The sequence below is a fragment of the Natator depressus genome, chromosome 9 (assembly GCF_965152275.1).
Source record: "Natator depressus isolate rNatDep1 chromosome 9, rNatDep2.hap1, whole genome shotgun sequence".
NCBI lineage: Eukaryota > Metazoa > Chordata > Testudines > Cheloniidae > Natator > Natator depressus.
This window is the reverse complement of record NC_134242.1, coordinates 22141746-22161116: the sequence shown is the minus strand read 5'-3', so window position 1 is coordinate 22161116 and position 19371 is coordinate 22141746. Positions and strand designations below refer to the sequence as shown.

The following is a 19371-nucleotide window of genomic DNA, read 5'->3' as shown; positions in this document are numbered from 1 at the left end:
ACATTAATAGGAATACTGTAAATTAAACCCTTAAATGAATATCATTTCACTGTGGCAGTTGTGCATTATATTACAAACTGCATGTTTTCTAGCAAGAAAGGTATAATGACAAACTGTGTAGAGCTTTTAGTAATACTAAAGTTCAGCAACAGATGGCAGCAAAAGCATAGTACTGTTACTGAACTGGAGAGCTTTTTAATTGAAACACAGTAACTATGATTTAAAATCAGCTGTTGTGTTTCAGTATTGTGGTAGAGCACAAGCCTTTCACCTAGAAAAGCTGTGTTCTGTTCCTGGCTTTGCTGTTGAATTGGTTCTTGAATTTGGGAATTTAACTTCTCTTTGTTGGAGATCAGTGCATGATGGAGAAACTGTACCAGCAGCAGGGATGGGGAGTGCCACAAGAGCATCTTTGTGCGTTCTTGGCCATCGGAGGATCTCTCTTGTACTGAGGTCTTCCTTCCAGTGTTGGACCCACCAGCTTCTCAGCTTGATTTTTGCTGTGTTTGTACAGAGCCTAGCACAATGGGGTCCTTGTCCATGACTAGGGTTCCTAGGCACTTTGATAATACAAATTAATAATAATAAGTTTCATGAGCGCTGCAAGGCAAAGCAGCCATGCCACACCAGAGGATCTGGCCCTCTGTTAAATATATTGCTTTAGCTATGTTTCTAAGAACACCCTAGATTTATTAGAAGTGAATAAATTTTACTTGACACTATAGTCCTTGTTTACTCTTTATATTTTTCTCCTCTTCAACACTGAGAATCAGTTAAGTCAATTACACTTCTGTTAATAGTCAATTTCACTTTCCAGTTTAGTGCTGCAATGTTTAGGTTTCAAATAATACCATGGGGAATGTTCATTATGTCTAAAAACAAATACTTCCCTTTAAAAAAAACCTAGTGGAAACACTTTTTTTCTTTTTACACAAATTGGAAAAAAAAAATCACATTGATGGCATTCTTTTTAAAAGTTAAATAACTTGTGCTTAAGGCACTCTAGCATTTTATTTTGTGCTAGAAATAAGTCTGGCTCTCAGAAGGATATGTTGATAGAGACAGTTAAACCTTCAGTGTTGATTTAGGTTGGAGCTCCTGTATTTGCTAATATGTTAGCATACCTTGTTAAGCAACAGTGATTGCTGGTGACAATATTTCGGATTTGTTGTCGAGAGAAAGTATGCATGCTAAAACCTGTCCCTTTCCTCCCCCTCCAGGCTACAAAGTGGGATGAACCTGCAGATTTGTTTTGTAAATGACAGTGGTAGTGACAAGGATAGCGATGCCGATGACAGCAAGACTGAAACAAGCTTGGATACGCCTTTGTCTCCAATGGTAGGTCTGATAACTAGTTTCACAAAAGGCCTTAGTGAAGAAATGAAAAGATTTTAAAGCACAAGTATGTACATGAGCTTCTATCATTTAAAATAATTCTTTAGCACATGCATATGCCATTCTTAATATATTTAATATAGGTTTAAATTAAGTTATGATTGGGAAAAGTTATAAACTGGCAATGATATAAGCGGACAAGGAGCTTGTTAAGATAACAAGATGGTTATAAAAACTTAACAGTCCTTGATTATCTGTAAAATATTTTTGACTGCTGGCCACAGTTGGTAAACTGTTTCTGGGTAGAGAAACAAGGTGGGTGAGGTAATATCTTATTGAACCAACTTCTGTTGGTGAGAGATCCAATAAAAGATATTATCTCACCCACCTTCTCTCTAATATTCTGGGACCAACACGGCTACAACAAACTGCATATTCCTAGGTAGCTCAGATGTGCTAGATATGTGAATAAGTTCCCTTCTTTTATGGGCTGGTAACAGTAAGGAAGGGAATGGCGTGGAGAAGCATCAGCGTCCCACCGCCCCTTCCTTCTGAACAATACTGTAGCAAGGAAATTAGCAGATCTGCTACAATTCCATCTTTCCCCCATATTAACAATACCCGAGGGCCTCCAACCCTTACTGGGATTTCCCAGAGTTTGATTCAATCCATTCCCTTCAAACACTCACTGATCTAGCAGGTTTCTCTCCCTAACTAAAACTCAAGTTACCATTAGCATTTAAGTGTTCCTGTCTTGAAAAATGGTTTTTGATATTTAAAAATCATTTTGTTGATCAAATAAAATTAAATGATCTCTATCTCCCCTGAAGAAGTCACACCACTTGCATACATGAAAATTTTGAAGCTTTAAAGCTAAAATTTCTTACAATATTGTCTATCTTAAAGTGTGAATGTTATAACTTACAACTGATGTGTGTGCACTTTCCTAGAGCAAGCAAAGCTCCTCCTACTCTGACAGAGACACTACTGAAGAGGAATCCGAATCCCTAGATGACATGGATTTTCTCACTAGACAAAAGAAACTGCAAGCTGAAGCCAAAATGGCTTTGGCTATGGCGAAACCAATGGCCAAAATGCAAGTGGAGGTGGAAAAGCAGAACAGGAAAAAATCCCCCGTAGCTGATCTTGTGAGTATCAAACCAAAGGCCAGGATGCATTCAGTCACCACCAAATGTTAACAATTTGTTTTTCTGTTGGAATACTTAACCACTTGAGAATCACTAATTCTTTCCAATTATCCAAATTCTGTAATAGTGCATCCAAATATCTCCAAAACTACATGAACAAAGGATTTTTTATTTACAAAGAGTAAAATATACTTAAAATATTTTGTAGCGCTCATTACAATCTGAGAAAGTAGAGAAAATAAATTCTATACAGTGAAACGTCCTCTAGCTTTAAGGTGCTATCTTGCAAACACATTTTATTGGGTGCAGTGCTTACGGCCACATGTAGTCTTATTTAGATCAAGCACTACACCTGCTAGTAAACATTTGCAGGCTCAAACCCATACTTAATATTGTATAATAATGAAGCCCAACTGTGTCTTACGAGTTAGAGGTTGTGTGTTCATATGTGTGTCTATTTGTTTATATAAATAATAAATAAGTGCGTTTGAGAAAGATTCTTAGGAAACTCTTTCCTAGTTGTTACAAAATTATCTGAGATTATTCAGCTGGAAATCATCAACTTTAGAACAGGGTTTCTCAACCTGTGGTTCCTGTCCCACGGGGCTGGCTGGGCTCACCTCCCTGCTCCAAGTATTGTAACCTCTAGGGTACCAGCACCAGTTAGGTTTGGCCCAGCTTTCATGATGACGGGAGTCCTGGTAGGCCATATTTGAGTGAGTGGCACTGCAACCCCATGAGCCAGGTGACAAGTCCACTCACACAAGTTTTGTCCGGGGGGGCAGCGCCAAACCTGAGCGGCTCTGCAATCCCAGAGGTTGCAACACCCGGAGCGGAGAGCCAGGCCCTGTTAGGCCCTCAGCACAGGACCTGCCACTGTGGGGTGAGTGCCAGGCAGGACCTGACCAAAGTCACCCCAAGGCCTCCATCCCTGACTATTTACTGCATTACCACAGGCCATAAACATTTACAAATGGGTCCTGATCCCAAAAAGGTTTAGAACCACTGCTTTAGAAGATTTGACCGAATAATAAAGATATTCAAATTCAGAAATGGAGTAAGGCATGACAATACAGTGTACTTCAAAAGGATGTTTTTGCAGTTAGTGGAACTACCCGCAAGTGAAGTTCTATTTTTTCACATATAATAATATCTGTGTGTGTGCTGAAAAATAAAATGCATATAATTTTATCAACATTTTGAAAGGCTTAAATGTTATTTTAGGAGATAATTTGCATCCGCCCATTATCAGTAAATGAGAACTAACTTTTATAATAAGCCTTGTTAATTTTTAACTGTGTGTGATGTGTATATATAGAGAGAGAACAGAGAGAGAACTAAGAGAGAAATATATAATCATTGCTACCACTATTCACAAATCTGTTCAGATTAGTAATTAAAGAACCAATAAATGCAGCAGAAACAAAACTCTGCTAAGCAGAAATGAAAAGAAAACCAAAAAAAGTACTTGAAAGTAGAATGTACATTTTAAAGATGAGACCTTAACTCTATAGTCATTTTTCCAACATATATAGTAATGTAATATATGAAAAAGTTAATCCCAGATTTAAAATGGTTCCATATGTTTTCAAATAAATCTCTCCCGCTGTATATTGTATAAATCACTCTCTGAAGAGCAGCAAAAAAGTAAGGCTAACCATTCATCCATCTATCCTGTCTGCCTGTGTTAAACATAAAGGCTGATTGAGAATTAAAATGGTATCTTAATTTAAAACAGCCAGTAATTGGTAACAGCTGTCTTTCTAGATGACTTTTCTCAAGACTTTTTCTATTTAAGTTGACACTTGTCTAGTTTAATGCCACATCAACATTTATATTGTGATGATGTGGATACAGTCCAGTGGCTCACTTTGTTTTAAACTTGATTCTTAGTGTTTGAGAAATGGCTCAGTCAGGAATATCCATATATGCCAAAGGGAAGTGCAGTTACCATGTATAATTGCATATAAGGCAAGAGATTTAGGTGTGACATTTCAATCAGTAGTTGCAGAGTCAACATGGGTCACTGTAGTGGGTCATTTATGGAGTGATATCTGGGGGGCAAATGAAGTGATGAAGCTAGAAGGTTATGACTACAGGGAGGATGATTATTTTTGTGACAGTTTATCATAAAAGGATTTATTCATCCTTGTTCTTTCCTTTGAAAGGCTGACTTAAACATTAATCACAAGTTTTCATTTTGGAAGTCTCAGTAAATGGGCTTTCTATGGCTACATGAAAGCCTGTGCATGGTAGGGGGTGGGGGTAGGGGAGGGTAGTACATGGAATGTCAACACATTTATCATTTTTATTTAGAAATATAAATAATTTGAAGTAATAATAACCTAAAAGGCCTTTAATCCATCTTTAGCTGCCACATATGCCTCATATAAGTGAATGCTTGATGAAAAGAAGTTTAAAACCCACTGACCTGAGAGATATGACTATTGGGCAGCTACAAGTGATAGTCAATGATCTCCACTCACAAATAGAAAGTAAGTGATTTTTGTTTTAATTCTTTGGTATTTTCCTTTTAATTGGCTATAGTACATTAACTTAGGTGTGGGGAAAAGTGCAACATGTATGTTACCACAGGAAGAAAGTAAGTCTTGTGTGTTCATTTTGATGTATTAACTTGAAAAATCACATTTGGCCAAACTTGTGTGGGCCTTAAACTCAACTCACCGGCACTGCTGTCTGTATGTAACGTGATAATTTTAAAATGCTGCGTCCCATCAATTCCAAAATTTCACTGACTGTTCTAGGTATCAGTGGGCAGAATCCTACTGATTTTGGGGAAAACCACACAAGAGGGAAAACGGAGGCACAGGGCCATCTGTTTTTAACACAGCCACAGCTTCAAGCACCTCTGCAATTGTATGTAACTCAAACAACTGGTTGATGGCACCAATTAACCTCTTTTAGCATAACAGTATTCCTATTTCAGCTCTGCCTGTGCTCCCAATAGAGTTGAGACATGTTGACTTATCTCCCAGGGAGAAAGAATAATGCTGGTTGGGAAGAATGGGGGCATGGCACAAAGCCCCTGGCACATGGGGGAGAATGGGAATCTGAGTATGAGATAGGGGACACAGCCCCTGCTGGAGGAGAGACTGGAGGATCCTGGCACTTGAGGAAGAAGGAATAGGGGTGCATGCACAGCCGCTGGTATGGAGGGGAATGGGGTGTCCACACAGAGCTGGGGGGCAGAGAGGAGATTGGGGACCCTGGCATGTAGAAGAGTGGGCAATGCAGGGGACACACAGAGTCCCAGGGAGAGGGAGGGACTGGGAGAAGTTTCATGGAGACCCTGAAACAGAGAGGGATAGGAGGGTGGCACACAGAGTGCTTGTTGTAGGGAGGAATGCAAAGAGCCCCCGGTGTGTGCAATGAGCTCAGCTTATACAAGCTACAAAGTGTGTGGCCTCCTAGCTATTCATATGATAAAACAATCTGAAGTTACATGATTAGTATAGTATAGTAGTAAAGTAACTTGGGCCATAATCAGGTTATGGAGGTTATGTTGAGGAGGTTATGGTTATGTTGAGGAGGTCAGTGGAGTTGCATCACGGACAAGTATGGACAAGTTGCATCACGGACAAGTCCATTTGCTTAGGTGAACTGAGCAGTTCTTTGTGCATATGTAACAGGTTTGATGTTTTAAGTCTTAAGTTCTTGTTCCCTTCTGATCTATTTAGAGATATCCAATAGTCTGCAAGGCCCAATATTCCAAAGTGCTGAGCAGCTACTGCAAGATCTGAAAACCAGGCTTCCCTGCATTTCAGGGAGAGTTGGGGGTTCAACACCGTACAGAATCAGGCTTTTTAAAAATCATATCTAAAATGATTTCTGCTCCTCAGGCAGTACTGCTCCAGGGCTTAAGGGGGCATTGTCAACTCAAAATCTAGTTAATTAAAGCTAGTTTTAGAAACTACATCTTCCAATTTTTATTTTTTTGTATGGACATTGTTGCAGGGCAAGCGCATCCCCTCCCACTTTGGAATGGGAAAAGGGCTGGGCATTGTAGCCCCACAGTTAAGTCCACCTGACTACCTTATCCTCAGGGCAGTATGGCTTAATGGCCAAAGTCTACGTGGTCGTCTTTCCTCATGGGGCTAAGTGGCCTGGCAGCCAAAGTCAATATGTCTGCCCTCCCCCTCAGGGCAGTATAGCCCAATGGCCCAGGTCAATAAGACTGCCTTCCTCCACAGGACTATGCAGCTTAGTGGCCGGAGTCAATAAGACTGCCCTCTTCCACAGGGCTGTGTGGCCCAGTGGCCAGTAGGGACAGGATGGAGCCCTGGGAGTGGCAAGTGTGCTCCCCACTGAGTTAGGGAAGCCTAACAAAACACATTAATGCCACCCAGCACAATGACTAGTCCCCCTGGGCTGCTTCTTACCCTTTCCCTGATGCAGTGGTCTGAGCATCTCCAGGATCTTTGGGATCCTCTGCCTGTGCAGCTCCATCCTTCCTTGGGTGTCCGCAGGTGCTTGGGTATCTGCCTGGGTCCCGGTGCCTCGGGCTTCCACAGCTCCCAGGCTGGAGCCTGCAAGGTGCATCCTCCCTCCTCAGCAGTCAGCCCAGCCTGAGCTGAGTTGCTCCCTTTTATACTGTTGCTCCAATTGGAGCATGCCTAGCAGGGGCAAGGGGGTGGGACTTCCTCCACCCAGAGTGTGAGGCTAACCCCTTCTTGGGCAGTACAGGGTAAGTGCACCCCATCACAGACCTATTTTTCTATTTCTCAAAATGTCTTTTTCTCTCCCCTGTTACGTTGCAATGTCACAGTCATGCTGGAAGGGCATAACGAGTGGGGTCCCGCAGATCAGTTCTGAGTCCAGTTCTGTTCAATATCTTCATCAGTGATTTAGATAATGGCATAGAGAGTACACTTATAAAGTTTGCAGACAATACCAAGCTGGGAGGGGGCTGCAAGTGCTTTGCAGGATGGGCTTAAAATTCAAAATGATCTGGACAAACTCAAGAAATGGTCTGAAGTAAACAGGATGAAATTCAATAAGGAAAATGCAAAGTACTCCATTTAGGAAGGAACAATCAGTTGCACACATACAAAATGGGAAATGATTGCCTAGGAAGGAGTACTGTGAAAAGGGATCTGGGGGTCATAGTGGATCACAAGCTGAATATGAGTCAACAGTATAACACTGTTGCAAAAAAAAGTGAACATCATTCTGGGATGTATTAGCAGGAGTGTTGTAAGCAAGACACGAGAAGTAATTCTTCCACTCTACTCCGCGCTGATTAGGCCTCAATTGGAGTATTGTGTCCAATTCTGGATGCCACATTTCAGGAAAGATGTGGACAAATTGGAGAAAGTCCAGAGAAGAGCAACAAAAATTATTAAAAGTCTAGAAAACATGACCTATGAGGGAAGATTGAAAAAAATTAGGTTTGTTTAGTTTGGAAAAGAGAAGTCTGAGAGGGGACACGATAACAGTTTTCAAGTACATAAAAAGTTGTTACAAGGAGGAGGGAGAAGAATTGTTCTTCTTAACCTCGGAGGATAGGACAAGAAGCAATGGACTTAAATTGCACCAAGGGAGGTTTAGGCTGGACATTAGGAAAAACTTCCTAACTGGCAGGGTGGTTAAGCACTGGAATAAATTGCCTAGGGAGGTGGTGGAATCTCCATTGTTGGATATTTTTAAGAGCAGGTTAGAGAAACATCTGTCAGGAATGGTCTAGATAACACTTAGTCCTGCCATGAGTGCAGGGGATTGGACTAGATGACCTCTTGAGGTTCCTTCCAGTCCTTTGAGTCTGTTTTAATGCATTAATAATAAATTAAATAAATAATAAAAATGTGTCACATACATTAGTGTGTAAAGAGAGTGTCGTGTCCTTCCCCGCCCTCATCTCTCCTTGCTCTCTGATAGATACAGAGTTTTTCCCAAGGGATGTCCACCTCCCAGTGTTAAGAATTAATTAATTTTGGACTAGGGTATTCTGGTGGCTCTAAGTCAAAAATGTTTGTTGTGCACTGAACTGCTCCTTAGATTGTTGTGCTCGTTAATTACCATCATGGTGCTCTGCTGGGGATGCAGATGATTTTTCCCTGAAGTCCTGCAACAAAGGCTGCTGTTTTTGAGCAACCCTATTGGAATATTCATTTTATAGTCAAGCTGTTTAGAACATATGATGTGAATGGCACATAAAGGAGAGAATCAATCAAAAATCAGTTTTACTCTGATTCAGTTTTTTTCGGTTTCTGGGTGGGACAGTGAATCATTAGCAGAACCACAACCTAGATCACTAGATTTTTATTCTGAACATTTCATTTAGGCATCATTTTTGTTCTTGACTGCTCCCCACGCAGGTCCCCTTCTGTTTATCTGTTGAGTGTTGCTTCTAGCTTAAAAGACAGATTTTGTGTGTGCGCACGAAGGAGCCAAGCGCACTTTCCTTTGTGGTGTTTTCTGGATTAGCTAGCAGTCAGTCAGAAATTCAGTAGTCCCCTACCACTCTCCAGAATGATTCATCATATCATTTTGCTTTATTAAGGAAGAACCCACCTTCGCTCTATTCTGAATTGCAGTGTATTGTATTCCAGGCAAAGCAGAACAAGCATCCTATAACATTTATATAGTTACCCACTGTCATTTGCGTCACATTTTGGCTGTATTTTTTTGCTTAGAATCACGACATTCCTTAACCTATAAGTAGATATGAACACAGGTTTTTGATTACAGGCTGCAAGAGCTCAGAAAGTCTGTTGTTGTATTCAAGATGTCTGGCATTACCACAAATCTGCCATTGATTTCTTTTACTAAAGTGCAGCTCTTTCATCTGTCTGAGCTGTTTTGAAATACTGCCCTTTTTGTTCACACTGTTTCATTTCCATTCTTCTTTTTGAACAGATCAGGATGCAGATTTTCTGGGCTACAGAACAGTGTCAGGCTTGCAGTTATGGCAGCATTGAGAAGGGGAGAGTTCCAGGAAGCTCGTTACACTCTAGAGACATTTTCTTTTTCGATTACTTTAGGTTATTTTTTCCCACACACTTTTTCCTAATGAGTGATTTATTTTTTCTTAGTGGGTAGAGGCTTCTTGGACCAAAAGTCTTTTCCAGCTGTCTTTAAGTAGATGGATTAGCTAAAATCTAAAGTTTGAGTTGAGAGGATGCTACACTCAGTTATTTCATGAGAACCATAGTCGTTAAAAGTCCATATTTGTTATAGCTCTATTAGTAATATAGATAATCTTTTATTCCATTTTGTGATATGCTTCTTTTTATGGAGACCAAACCTTACCTAGGGAATCTTTCTGCTTCTCCATGTAAGCAGTTGTTTACTATATGCAACGTGATGATTTAGGAGGAGCTAGCAGTTCCCTAATCATTAATCCCTGGATCTGTGGTTAAATTAAATTATAAAATCCTTGTCTTTGGTACCAGGCTTGAATGAAGAATTGGTGCAGCTGCTTCTTATTCGAGATGAATTGCACACAGAGCAGGATGCAATGCTGGTAGACATTGAAGACTTGACCAGGTTAGTAAAGTCTTCTGTTAAACACTGCTGCTAAGAATATTCCAAGTTGAATATACTTTCTATGTTTTGGAGCAACATTTGTGTAGAATGCCAGGCCTAAAAGTTGGTGGTGATAAGTAAACCCAGTATCTGCAGGCTGTCACAGAGTGGCTGAAATGAATCTTCCTTCTGCTAAATATCATATATGATCACCAGTGTAAGCATTTTAGGTATAATAAAAACTTAAGAAGTTACCACTTTGATCCCCCATTACATATTTTTTATTGCAATTCATACCATTATTTTGTGTGTTTTATTTGGAAATCTATATTCGAACCCACTGCCAAGGTAAGTGGGTGTTTTGAGCAATAAAAAAAAAATCAATTACAAATCGATACAGAATAATATTTAAGTAATTTCTGTTACTGAATGATATGTCATTCACCACATGAAGGTTCCTACTCTTGGACCCGATTCATGTCTAAAACCAAGCCACAGTTTCCTCTAAAAGCACTCATAGTAAGGTAAGTGGAACTTCAGAGATGATTACCACAAGGAAATGGGAAACCTGGATTAACTTTGGGGAGGAGCAGCAGGCTGGAGCCAGAGACTGTATCTTCCTCAGGGCAGGACTGACTTTTAACCCCTTGCATATCTTTTTACACAGTGGTCTCCATCAGTGTTACAGTACTTTAAGGCCATTTCTGCAACAGCAGCAATATAATTCAGCCACAGGCAATCCTAAATATTTTCAGCAACTTTCTGCTGAGAAATATCAACTAGCTGTCCAACTCCATATCCCTAGAGACCAAAATTCGGATATGCCAAGGTCTGGCACTGTCATTTCTGAAAGGTAGAGAATAGAAACTAGTTAAGAATAAATCTGCTTTGGTGCTGCCAGAATGTTTTAATCCCAACACATCAAAAAGGTTTAAAAAAAAAAAATCCCCCATAGCATTTGTGTGGTGCAGGCTAGATGAGGTAGACTTTGCAACCAGAAGGATTGCACGGAGATACAACAATAACATTAAGCAGTGGATTGAGAAAAAAACATGCCAGAATACAGGCATCAAGTCCTCTTAGTCCATCATCTCAGATATGATTTAAGGGATATTTTTAACTTGTATAATATTATGGCCGTTAATCTAACACATTTTAAAGGTTTCTGCATAATAAGAATTTAAAAGATGTTGGATTATTTCCAGTGCTTATTGGTCACAAGTAGTATCTTCAGCACTGCAGCATTAAACTATCCATATAAAATTGTATGGCCCGCCAAAAACATTTTTAATACAGTTTTAAAAATCTTTCTGAATAAACATTTTTAAACAAAGTCTATTTTTAAATGATGTTTTCAGAACTCCATTTTGATGATATGGAAAAGGTGGGGGAAAATGGTCTGAAATGTTTGATTTAAAAAAAAACAACAACAACTTTTGTTGCATTACATTTGGTTGAAATACAGTTATCCACTACCTGGGAAAGTTTTGTCATAAATGATATGGTAATTGGAATGTAGTTAAGTCAAATACCATCATTCAAAATAGTTTACATGCCACCTATGGGTGCTTTTAGATATTGCAGTCCTGGCTTACCTCTGTTGCAATCACAAGTAAAGCCTCCTCATTTAGAAATCTTGCATGTGCACAGTCACTATGTGGTAAATTAATAGAATAATAGTAAAATGGAGGAGGATTTGGGGTTAGGAGTGGAGCTGAATAATTATAAGGTCTCCTTTCGGGCACAGACAAATTGATATCCGTTAGAGATCCCAAGTGTATTGTAACATAGCTTTACGCAAAATAACTGTTATGTGCCAGAGAATCTCCCATTTAAGTGAAAATTCTCTGCCTGACCTTGGTCTGTTACATACTCCTACCTTTTGGGGTTGAAGGATTTGCACAGTAATAGATACTTGATCTGCCCCTGCTTGCTGTCTCACAGTGAGTTCATTCAGAGTGGGGTTCTGGGCTGTACAGTTTGTGTGCCTCACCTGTGCATCCTCCCATTCATCCAGGCCCCCTCCAAGTCAGCAGAAGCATACCTGCCTGGATGAATTTACAGGAAAGAAGGGTTGCAGCTGGCCTGTAGGCACTTCTCCCCATCATCAAACATGCATGGTCTTCTGAAAAGCGTTACGCCAGCCACCGCAACCATGGCTGATGGCATTGTACAACCCACCTGCACCAGGGTTCTGGTGACCCAGCTCAGGCTGTGAACCTTTGTCTTCTGCCATGAGATGTACAACCCCATAATGGGGGCGGTATCTTAGAAACTTTGAAAAGCAGGGCTGAAAGTCTCTGGCTTGTCCACAAGCAAGGCAGTGTCATCAACATAGTCTTGGTCGGTGAACACTTTTTGACCAACCTTGATTCCGACATGGAGTGGCAAGTCCTAATATCCATTTGATAGCGCAATAGAATAGTGCCAGGGTGAGAATACATCCCTACCGCACATCTGAGGTTGTGCAGAAATCCAGTGAAAGTAGTTGACCAACACGCACTCTCGCACTGATGTGAAGATCATGCACTAGATTTAGCAGAACATCTGGGATGCCAAGACCTTTTGGTGCAGACCAAAGTGCTGATCTGTCAGCTGAATCATGGCTTCAACATGATTCTCAGAAAGATGTTGGATGTTGTACTTTTGGTGGACATCTGGCTTGTGAGAAGTTGGAAGATGTTTTGAGAGCTGAGCAACAACTGGTCTGTGGTCTGAATTTGCTGGTGCTTCTGTGCCAGCGAAGACCCAGTGAGATTACATTATGGAGGGATTTCCTATGAGGATATAGTCAATGTCTTTCAAGGCAGATGTCTACTGTTTGAAATACAGTTCCACTGATGGTTATGGAGGCACCTAACATAGGAGCCCATAACAGACAAATTCTTGGAGGCATACAATGTCAAGAGCTGAGCAGTGGTGTCATTTGGGACCTTGAAACAGAGGGATGTAGCACAGTCTAATACCAGTTTGGTCACAGCGTTGAAATCTCCGAGTGCTAGAAGAATGTAATGTGGCAGAGTTGACTGGATTTTTGCTGCTACGTGTGGTAGCACAGTGGTTCTCAAAGTCGGTCTGCTACTTGTACAGGGAAAGCCCCTGGCGCGCCGGACCGGTTTGTTTACCTGTTGCGTCCGCAGGTTCGGCCGATCGCAGCTCCCACTGGCCGCGGTTCGCCGTTCCAGGCCCATGGGGGCTGAGGGAAGGGTGGCCAGCAAGTCCTTCATCACTGTCGAAGAACTTGGCCCTCATCCACTTGGTCTGTTGCTGATCTTTGCCCATTACTTAAGGTGGGGCCCTTGTTGGGTACTACCAGCTGGAGCCCATCACACTCGAGGCTCACATGAGCAGGGCTGACCACACCCTGAATTAGAGCAGCTAACGCCTCTACTACCCAGTACCTTGGGACAAACGGCAGTGGATTATGTAGTTGTGGTGGTTGGACAGTAATCCGTTCTGAGAGATCCTAGTAATGAGTGCTGCTTGTGTTCTCAAATAATATTGAGGATGTTATATGTACTTGTTGTTGTGACAGGTACTGCAGGAATATGAATTTGCACAATGATTTACACCACTTACTATCGTATGTCTTGTAGTGTTTGTTTGATGTTCCAGCTATTTCTTTTTCTGTGCTTCCAAAAACATTTCAGCATTCTGAAAGCATTTTGCATCAGTAGTAAATGAAATTGTTTAAACGTTTAGAAGTGTCTTTGACATCTTCTATAGCAGTGTATTTCATTGTTACGCTTTGTGATATTACTCTGTATAGTGTGATAAAGCTCTGTCCTTGTCCCCGTGGGTTCTGCATTTCCTGGTGGATTTCGCTAGCCTCAGAGGCTCACTGTGACTCTCCACATAACCCTTCTCTCTCTAGAGACAAGGGTCACAGCCTACTGAGCCATTTTCATCATAAGCCAGCGAGGGAGGTGAGGAGAAGCTATCCTCCCTTGTACAGTCTCTGTTGTCTCCTAGTCTCAGTGATTAATCAGTGGGCAGGCAAAGGGGGGAGCCCAGGCCCACCCTCTACTCCGGGCTCCAGCCCAGGGACCCTAATAGTATCAGATATGGTAGCTGACCTTTTAGAAACATGACATGTACAATTCCCTGGGCTACTTCCCCCCACAGCAGCCCCCACTTCCTCAAGCTCCACTTCACCCTTACCTCAGGGCCTCCTTCCTTGTGCCTGATATGATGTGTACTGCTCAGTCTCTCCAATAGCACAATTTCCTCCCACAGCTCCTGACATCCACACCCACCTCACTAACTGGGAGGCTTCTAACTAGTTTCAGCCAGCCCGATTGGCTTCAGGTGTCCCAATCAACCTAGCGTTCTTCCTGCCTTCTGGAAAGTTCTTAATTGGCCCCAGGTGTCTTAACTGACCTGGAACAGCTGCCATTTAACTTATCCTGGTACCAGGGATTTGTTTAGCCTGAAGCTAATATATCTATCTCCCACTACTTTTCTATAGCCATCTGGCGTTGCCCCGTCACAATAGTCATGTCACCAAAGGGCAAGGGATGCAGTGTCAACCCTAATTCCTGGCTAATTCCTCAGTTTGTCACACCGTCTCATTGATCTGACTAACAAATTTAATTTCCTTGGGTGGGAGCAGGGAAAATGTTTGCAGGTTATATGATCCGAGGAGTTTACTTTAGTCTAAGGAATGTTTCTTTATTTTCAACGTGTATTGTACACTAGGTAACCAGACCAAGGTCATGAAAGAAATGTTACACTAAACTAATCTGAACACAGTAATTGATTGCTTAATATTTTCTTCATTGGGGAAGCCTTATTTAGGTTGAAGTATGTTTTAATATGTTGAATAGTCCATTTAATTTTTCTTGATAGTGATTTTTTTTTCTCCTCCCCAGACATGCTGAAAGTCAGCAGAAGCACATGGCAGAGAAAATGCCAGCAAAATAAAGCAAGAAGCAATCAGAATAAGCTAGCATTTATTTTGCTTCTGTGGTTGTACAAATGCTGATGCTCAAGGTGGCGCACAAGAAAATGAGTGTTAGTCATTGATAATGTCTGAAGCTTTATGTCCAGTGATTGGCCTCTGCTCCTTAATTTATTTTAATTTTTTACTTGTGCCATTAAATATCGGGCATTTTAATAATATTATTACAAAAATGTACAGTACTTATAACATTACAAACCATGGATAAGAGGAAAAGGTAGTTTACCTTTATTTTTGTTTGTTTAGAGATTTTAAGTTGAACAGTATTTTACCATTGACTACTTTTTATTCTTCACTGTAGTTTTAAACAAAGAAACTGTAATTGACGGTGCTATACAAGTAAAAAAAAGAAAAAAAAACAACAACAAAAAAAAAACAAAAAAATGCCTGCCTCGTAGTGAAATTGTAGCGTTCAGTAATATGTATATTTTAATCAGTTTTCAACATTTTGTGAATGTTGACTACCTGACATTCATTTTTAGATGTGCTATTAACATTGAGTTGGATTCAGAGAGTTACCTTGAAGGTTTTATGTATAAATATGTAAAATAAAATTTAAAATTTTGTTTCATATGATGTCTTTTTGTTGACTAGTGGTTGACTTAGGTGTTGCACCAGTAATATATTCATCCTACCAAATGTGCAATTCCTAATTTCTCATCACCAGAAAGAGCCTTTTTTGCATATTGCATTTTACAAAAAAAAAAAAAAGAGAGAGAGAGAATGGAGACAGGACCAGATTTTTGTAGATCTATTTATTTGTAAGTTCATAAAGGATATGTGACATGGACGTAGGATATTCTTATATATAGTATTCACTGGGAATCCTAATATCATGACTATTGTTAGAACCAGCAGCACATACAGTAGATCTTTTTATATTTTAATGTCTGTGACTAAATAGTCAAATAACTCACCAACTGTCAAAAATATAAATGTGTCAAAATCTTAACACACTAAATGTATCATGTATGGTAATTAACCACTTCACTACCTTTTGGCTGAGATCAGTGTCCTCCCCAGTTTAGTATCTGCTACATTTGTCAGCACCAAGGACTGACTAAATAAACAAATAATTTCTCTTCAGTCTTTGATTTCATGCTGACATACCAGGTCAATCTACCTATTCCTAGTACTAGTTAGCCAGCAGCTGAAATATACATTATGCAAAACAGGTTATCTTTTACATTTTGCTTTAATTATTTTTTCTCTGAGCTGTGACAAATTTATCTTGAGCAAGGTTATGGCTAACGAATTATTCAGGATGCTTTAACACAGCCATATGGTACATTAAAATTTCACCTCACATGAAGAATGTATTTTATAAAATTATTTAAATTTGTTTTGTCTCAGCAATTATGCAGTCCATAAATGAGGCACCAAAATGCTGCGGAGCTTGGTAGGTTTTTTTTTTTTTTAACAGACCCTACTATGTTGTAAGAAACTTCTCTTTGTGGGATAGGTGTTGTCTCCACGTGGCAGATGGCATCTGCTTTTGTAGGGATTAGATGGGTCACACTTTCTAGCACTGATGTACATTCTGTATTTTATTATTAGAAAATATTTGCAGCTTTTCAAGAGGGAAATGTTCAGTTTTTCCTTTAAGTCTAGCAGGAAGAATGTCATTGCTCTGACTTTGCCACTACAGTTTTGTACTAAGTTGACGTTAGCACAGGGGTTCTCAAACTGATCTGCAGATCCCTTTGGGAGGCATGTCATGCTAGTGAAGCATCTGTCAGTCTCCAGTTGGTGATGTTCGCTGCCATTTGTAATCGAGTCCAGGACTTTATTTTTAAACTGAATAAATGAAGCACACTCTGCTCTCTTTGTACATGGCTGCGTCAGGATGCTCTCTGTCTGGTGCTGCTCTGGGTTCAAATATAGAGATGACACCTAAAGTGGAGAGAGAGCAAACACACAGGCGGATGTGACCAAAAAGTGCAGATGAAACCAGGTGCGGAAAGGCCCCAAGGAGAGATTTAGTACTAATAAGCCTCGGGTGGGATTTTTAGAAGTTCTCGGTGTTGGTATAACTGCTCCCACTGACTTCAGTGGAGCAGAGTTAGGCCAGCACTCAGTGCTTTTGAAAATCCCACCTGTAAACTCCTTCCACACATCCAGAGATAGAGCATAAATAGCACATGGAAAAAAATGTGGGAATGTACTAAGAAGTTGATTTTCATTCTGTCTCCTTAATACTGTTCTGAGACTAGTTTTGCAAGTAACCAAAACTTAAATTGGTATTAGGAAATTGGAAGGGGAAGTGTCCAGGAAAGAGCTCATCTCTATTTTAAGAAGTGATCCATAGCATGTACAGAGTTTGAGAACCGCTGAGCTAGCCTATAGAATACATATAAAACAGGAATGTAAAATTAAGATTATTTATTTTGCTTTCTTTGAATCTATGCAGAAAAAATATTTTGGATGTTCTTTCCCTGTATCTCTTGGTTGTCTTGACATTGTGTGTGCACTGTGGTTTCAACTATTTTTATATTTCTGCTTTGTAAAGTTCCAGTCTTCAGTGCTCTAAGGCCAAAACTGTCAAATTTGGAGACCAGAATTAGGCACATAAATGTAGACACCTATATATGTGGCCTGTTTTTCAGATGTATTGAGCATCTGCAGTTTCTCTTAAAGACATTGGAGTTGTTGATGCTCAGCATTTCTGAAAATTGGGCCATTTATTTATGTGCCTAACTGGATTTAAAGTGCTTGTCTTACAGAGGCCCCAAATTTGAAAACTTTGGGCTAAGCTAAATAAAACAAAATAAAATAAAATCCTCGTATGCTCTAGATGTGTGTGATAACATACAGTAATAAAGTTACAAAAGTAACACCTCTCTCACGTACCTTCATCTGTGATAAAGATGTTCAGATTATATAACACTACTGATATGCTATAATAAATGAATATGTGCAATGGAGACAAAGATGTCTCATGAATAGTGTCACTGGATGAACCTCAAGGCCCAGCTGAACATGTCTGGCAGTTCGACTGCAAGTGCTGCTGTGTTCGAGGAGAAACTGTACCTTCAGTCATTATGTATTGATTTATTATAAAGAATTAATTTCCTGCTAAGTGTAGCACTGAAGATTTAATGGGATCCCTTTCTGCAACATGCATATACAAATCCTATTAAAAATAATTGAAGTCCCAAGCCTGTATCAAAGCAAGGATACAACCCTAAAAGTGATTTGCTGTTCAATCCATTCGTTAGAGAACAGTGAACACCCACAACAGTGGTTAGACCTGAATGCTCCGTAAAGGGACAGTTTTTCCATGAAGTACTGGAAAATACATTATTAGAAGCAATCCCGGCCCTTGCAGGTGAATGAACTAAATAAGTCAATAGGCCTTTTCCATCTCTGATTCACCCCATCCCTACAAAGAGCATCAGTCTTCTTGGTTTTCAAAGGTGCAAAGCCCTGTGCTCTGTGTTCAGGCTCAGATCTTCCTATCTGAATGCCTCCCTCTCCCCATTCTCACTCAGAATTGGGGCACAGGGAAGACAGCTGCAGACATGACATCATCTTTGGACTGCACCAAGAGCTCTTTGTGGAAAGCAGGGATTCATGTAGATGGTGGGAGTGCCAGATGCATATAGTCTCCACCCTCTCCCACCAAATGGCAGGAAATGGGTTCAAAAGTTAATACAGCCAAAGGCTGAAAATCTACAATGGTTGTTCCAGGGATAAGAAAGTATGGGCAGTGTCTGTCAGCATATGAAGCCAAGCTGTCTAGGAACAGAATGAGGGGGCCCTAAACCTGAAGTTATGGAAAGGCCTTTGCATGGTTGGCTATGACATCCAGTCAGCCACTAGAGATCAGATTCTGGCAGTGTGTCACCACCCGCAACCTCCATTTATTCTGCTGGTCAACAAATCCTGACCCCCATCTCCTAAACCCGATAATCTTGGGAAAGTTCAAGGTAGCCTTTGTGAAGTTTCCCACACACACCTCAGTTCCCTCTGAGGGTTTTTAAAAGAAGGGGCAGCCAGATCTGAGTTATTTTTTGCTCAGTGTTCACTTAGACAATCCCCCTTGACTACAAATTCAGCCCTCATATGCTTGCCTGCATGTAGCTCCCACTAAATACATACAATCCATGCCACTCATGAATCCAGGGGGAGGATTTGGAAAACATCTAAAGAGCTTTCCTCCAAATATGTGGTCCATCATAGCAATCAGGACTATGGTAGATAATTTAACCTGCAAGGCTCTGCACAACAGCCATTCATTTCACAGCATAGCATGGCCAAGCATGCAGGCAGCTGCTCCATTTTATTTGTTTTGGTTCATTGCTGTGAAATAATTGGGACAGAGGTGAGCAATGGGTCCATCATGAATGAGGAATAATGCATTGTTTCAGGCAAGCAAAGGCTCACCAATCCTAGGCCCTGAGTGCAGCATCTGGCTCATATTTATAATCAAGCAAGAAAGGG

The 19371-nt window shown here is 40.5% G+C and overlaps 1 protein-coding gene across 5 annotated transcripts in view; it reads left to right on the top strand.

Moving 5' to 3' along the window:
• The window catches only part of SCHIP1 (schwannomin interacting protein 1), a 385169-nt gene extending 369526 nt beyond the window's left edge, over window positions 1-15643 (top strand). For all 5 annotated transcript variants that reach the window (XM_074963687.1, XM_074963688.1, XM_074963690.1 and 2 more), the window contains 5 exons: window positions 1221-1338; window positions 2286-2483; window positions 4855-4978; window positions 9896-9989; window positions 14840-15643. In XM_074963687.1, coding sequence (XP_074819788.1) covers window positions 1221-1338; window positions 2286-2483; window positions 4855-4978; window positions 9896-9989; window positions 14840-14891 — 586 coding nt within the window. In that variant the 3' untranslated portion in view covers window positions 14892-15643. The remainder of the gene's footprint in view (window positions 1-1220; window positions 1339-2285; window positions 2484-4854; window positions 4979-9895; window positions 9990-14839) is intronic.
• The last annotated feature ends 3728 nt before the right edge of the window (window positions 15644-19371 follow it).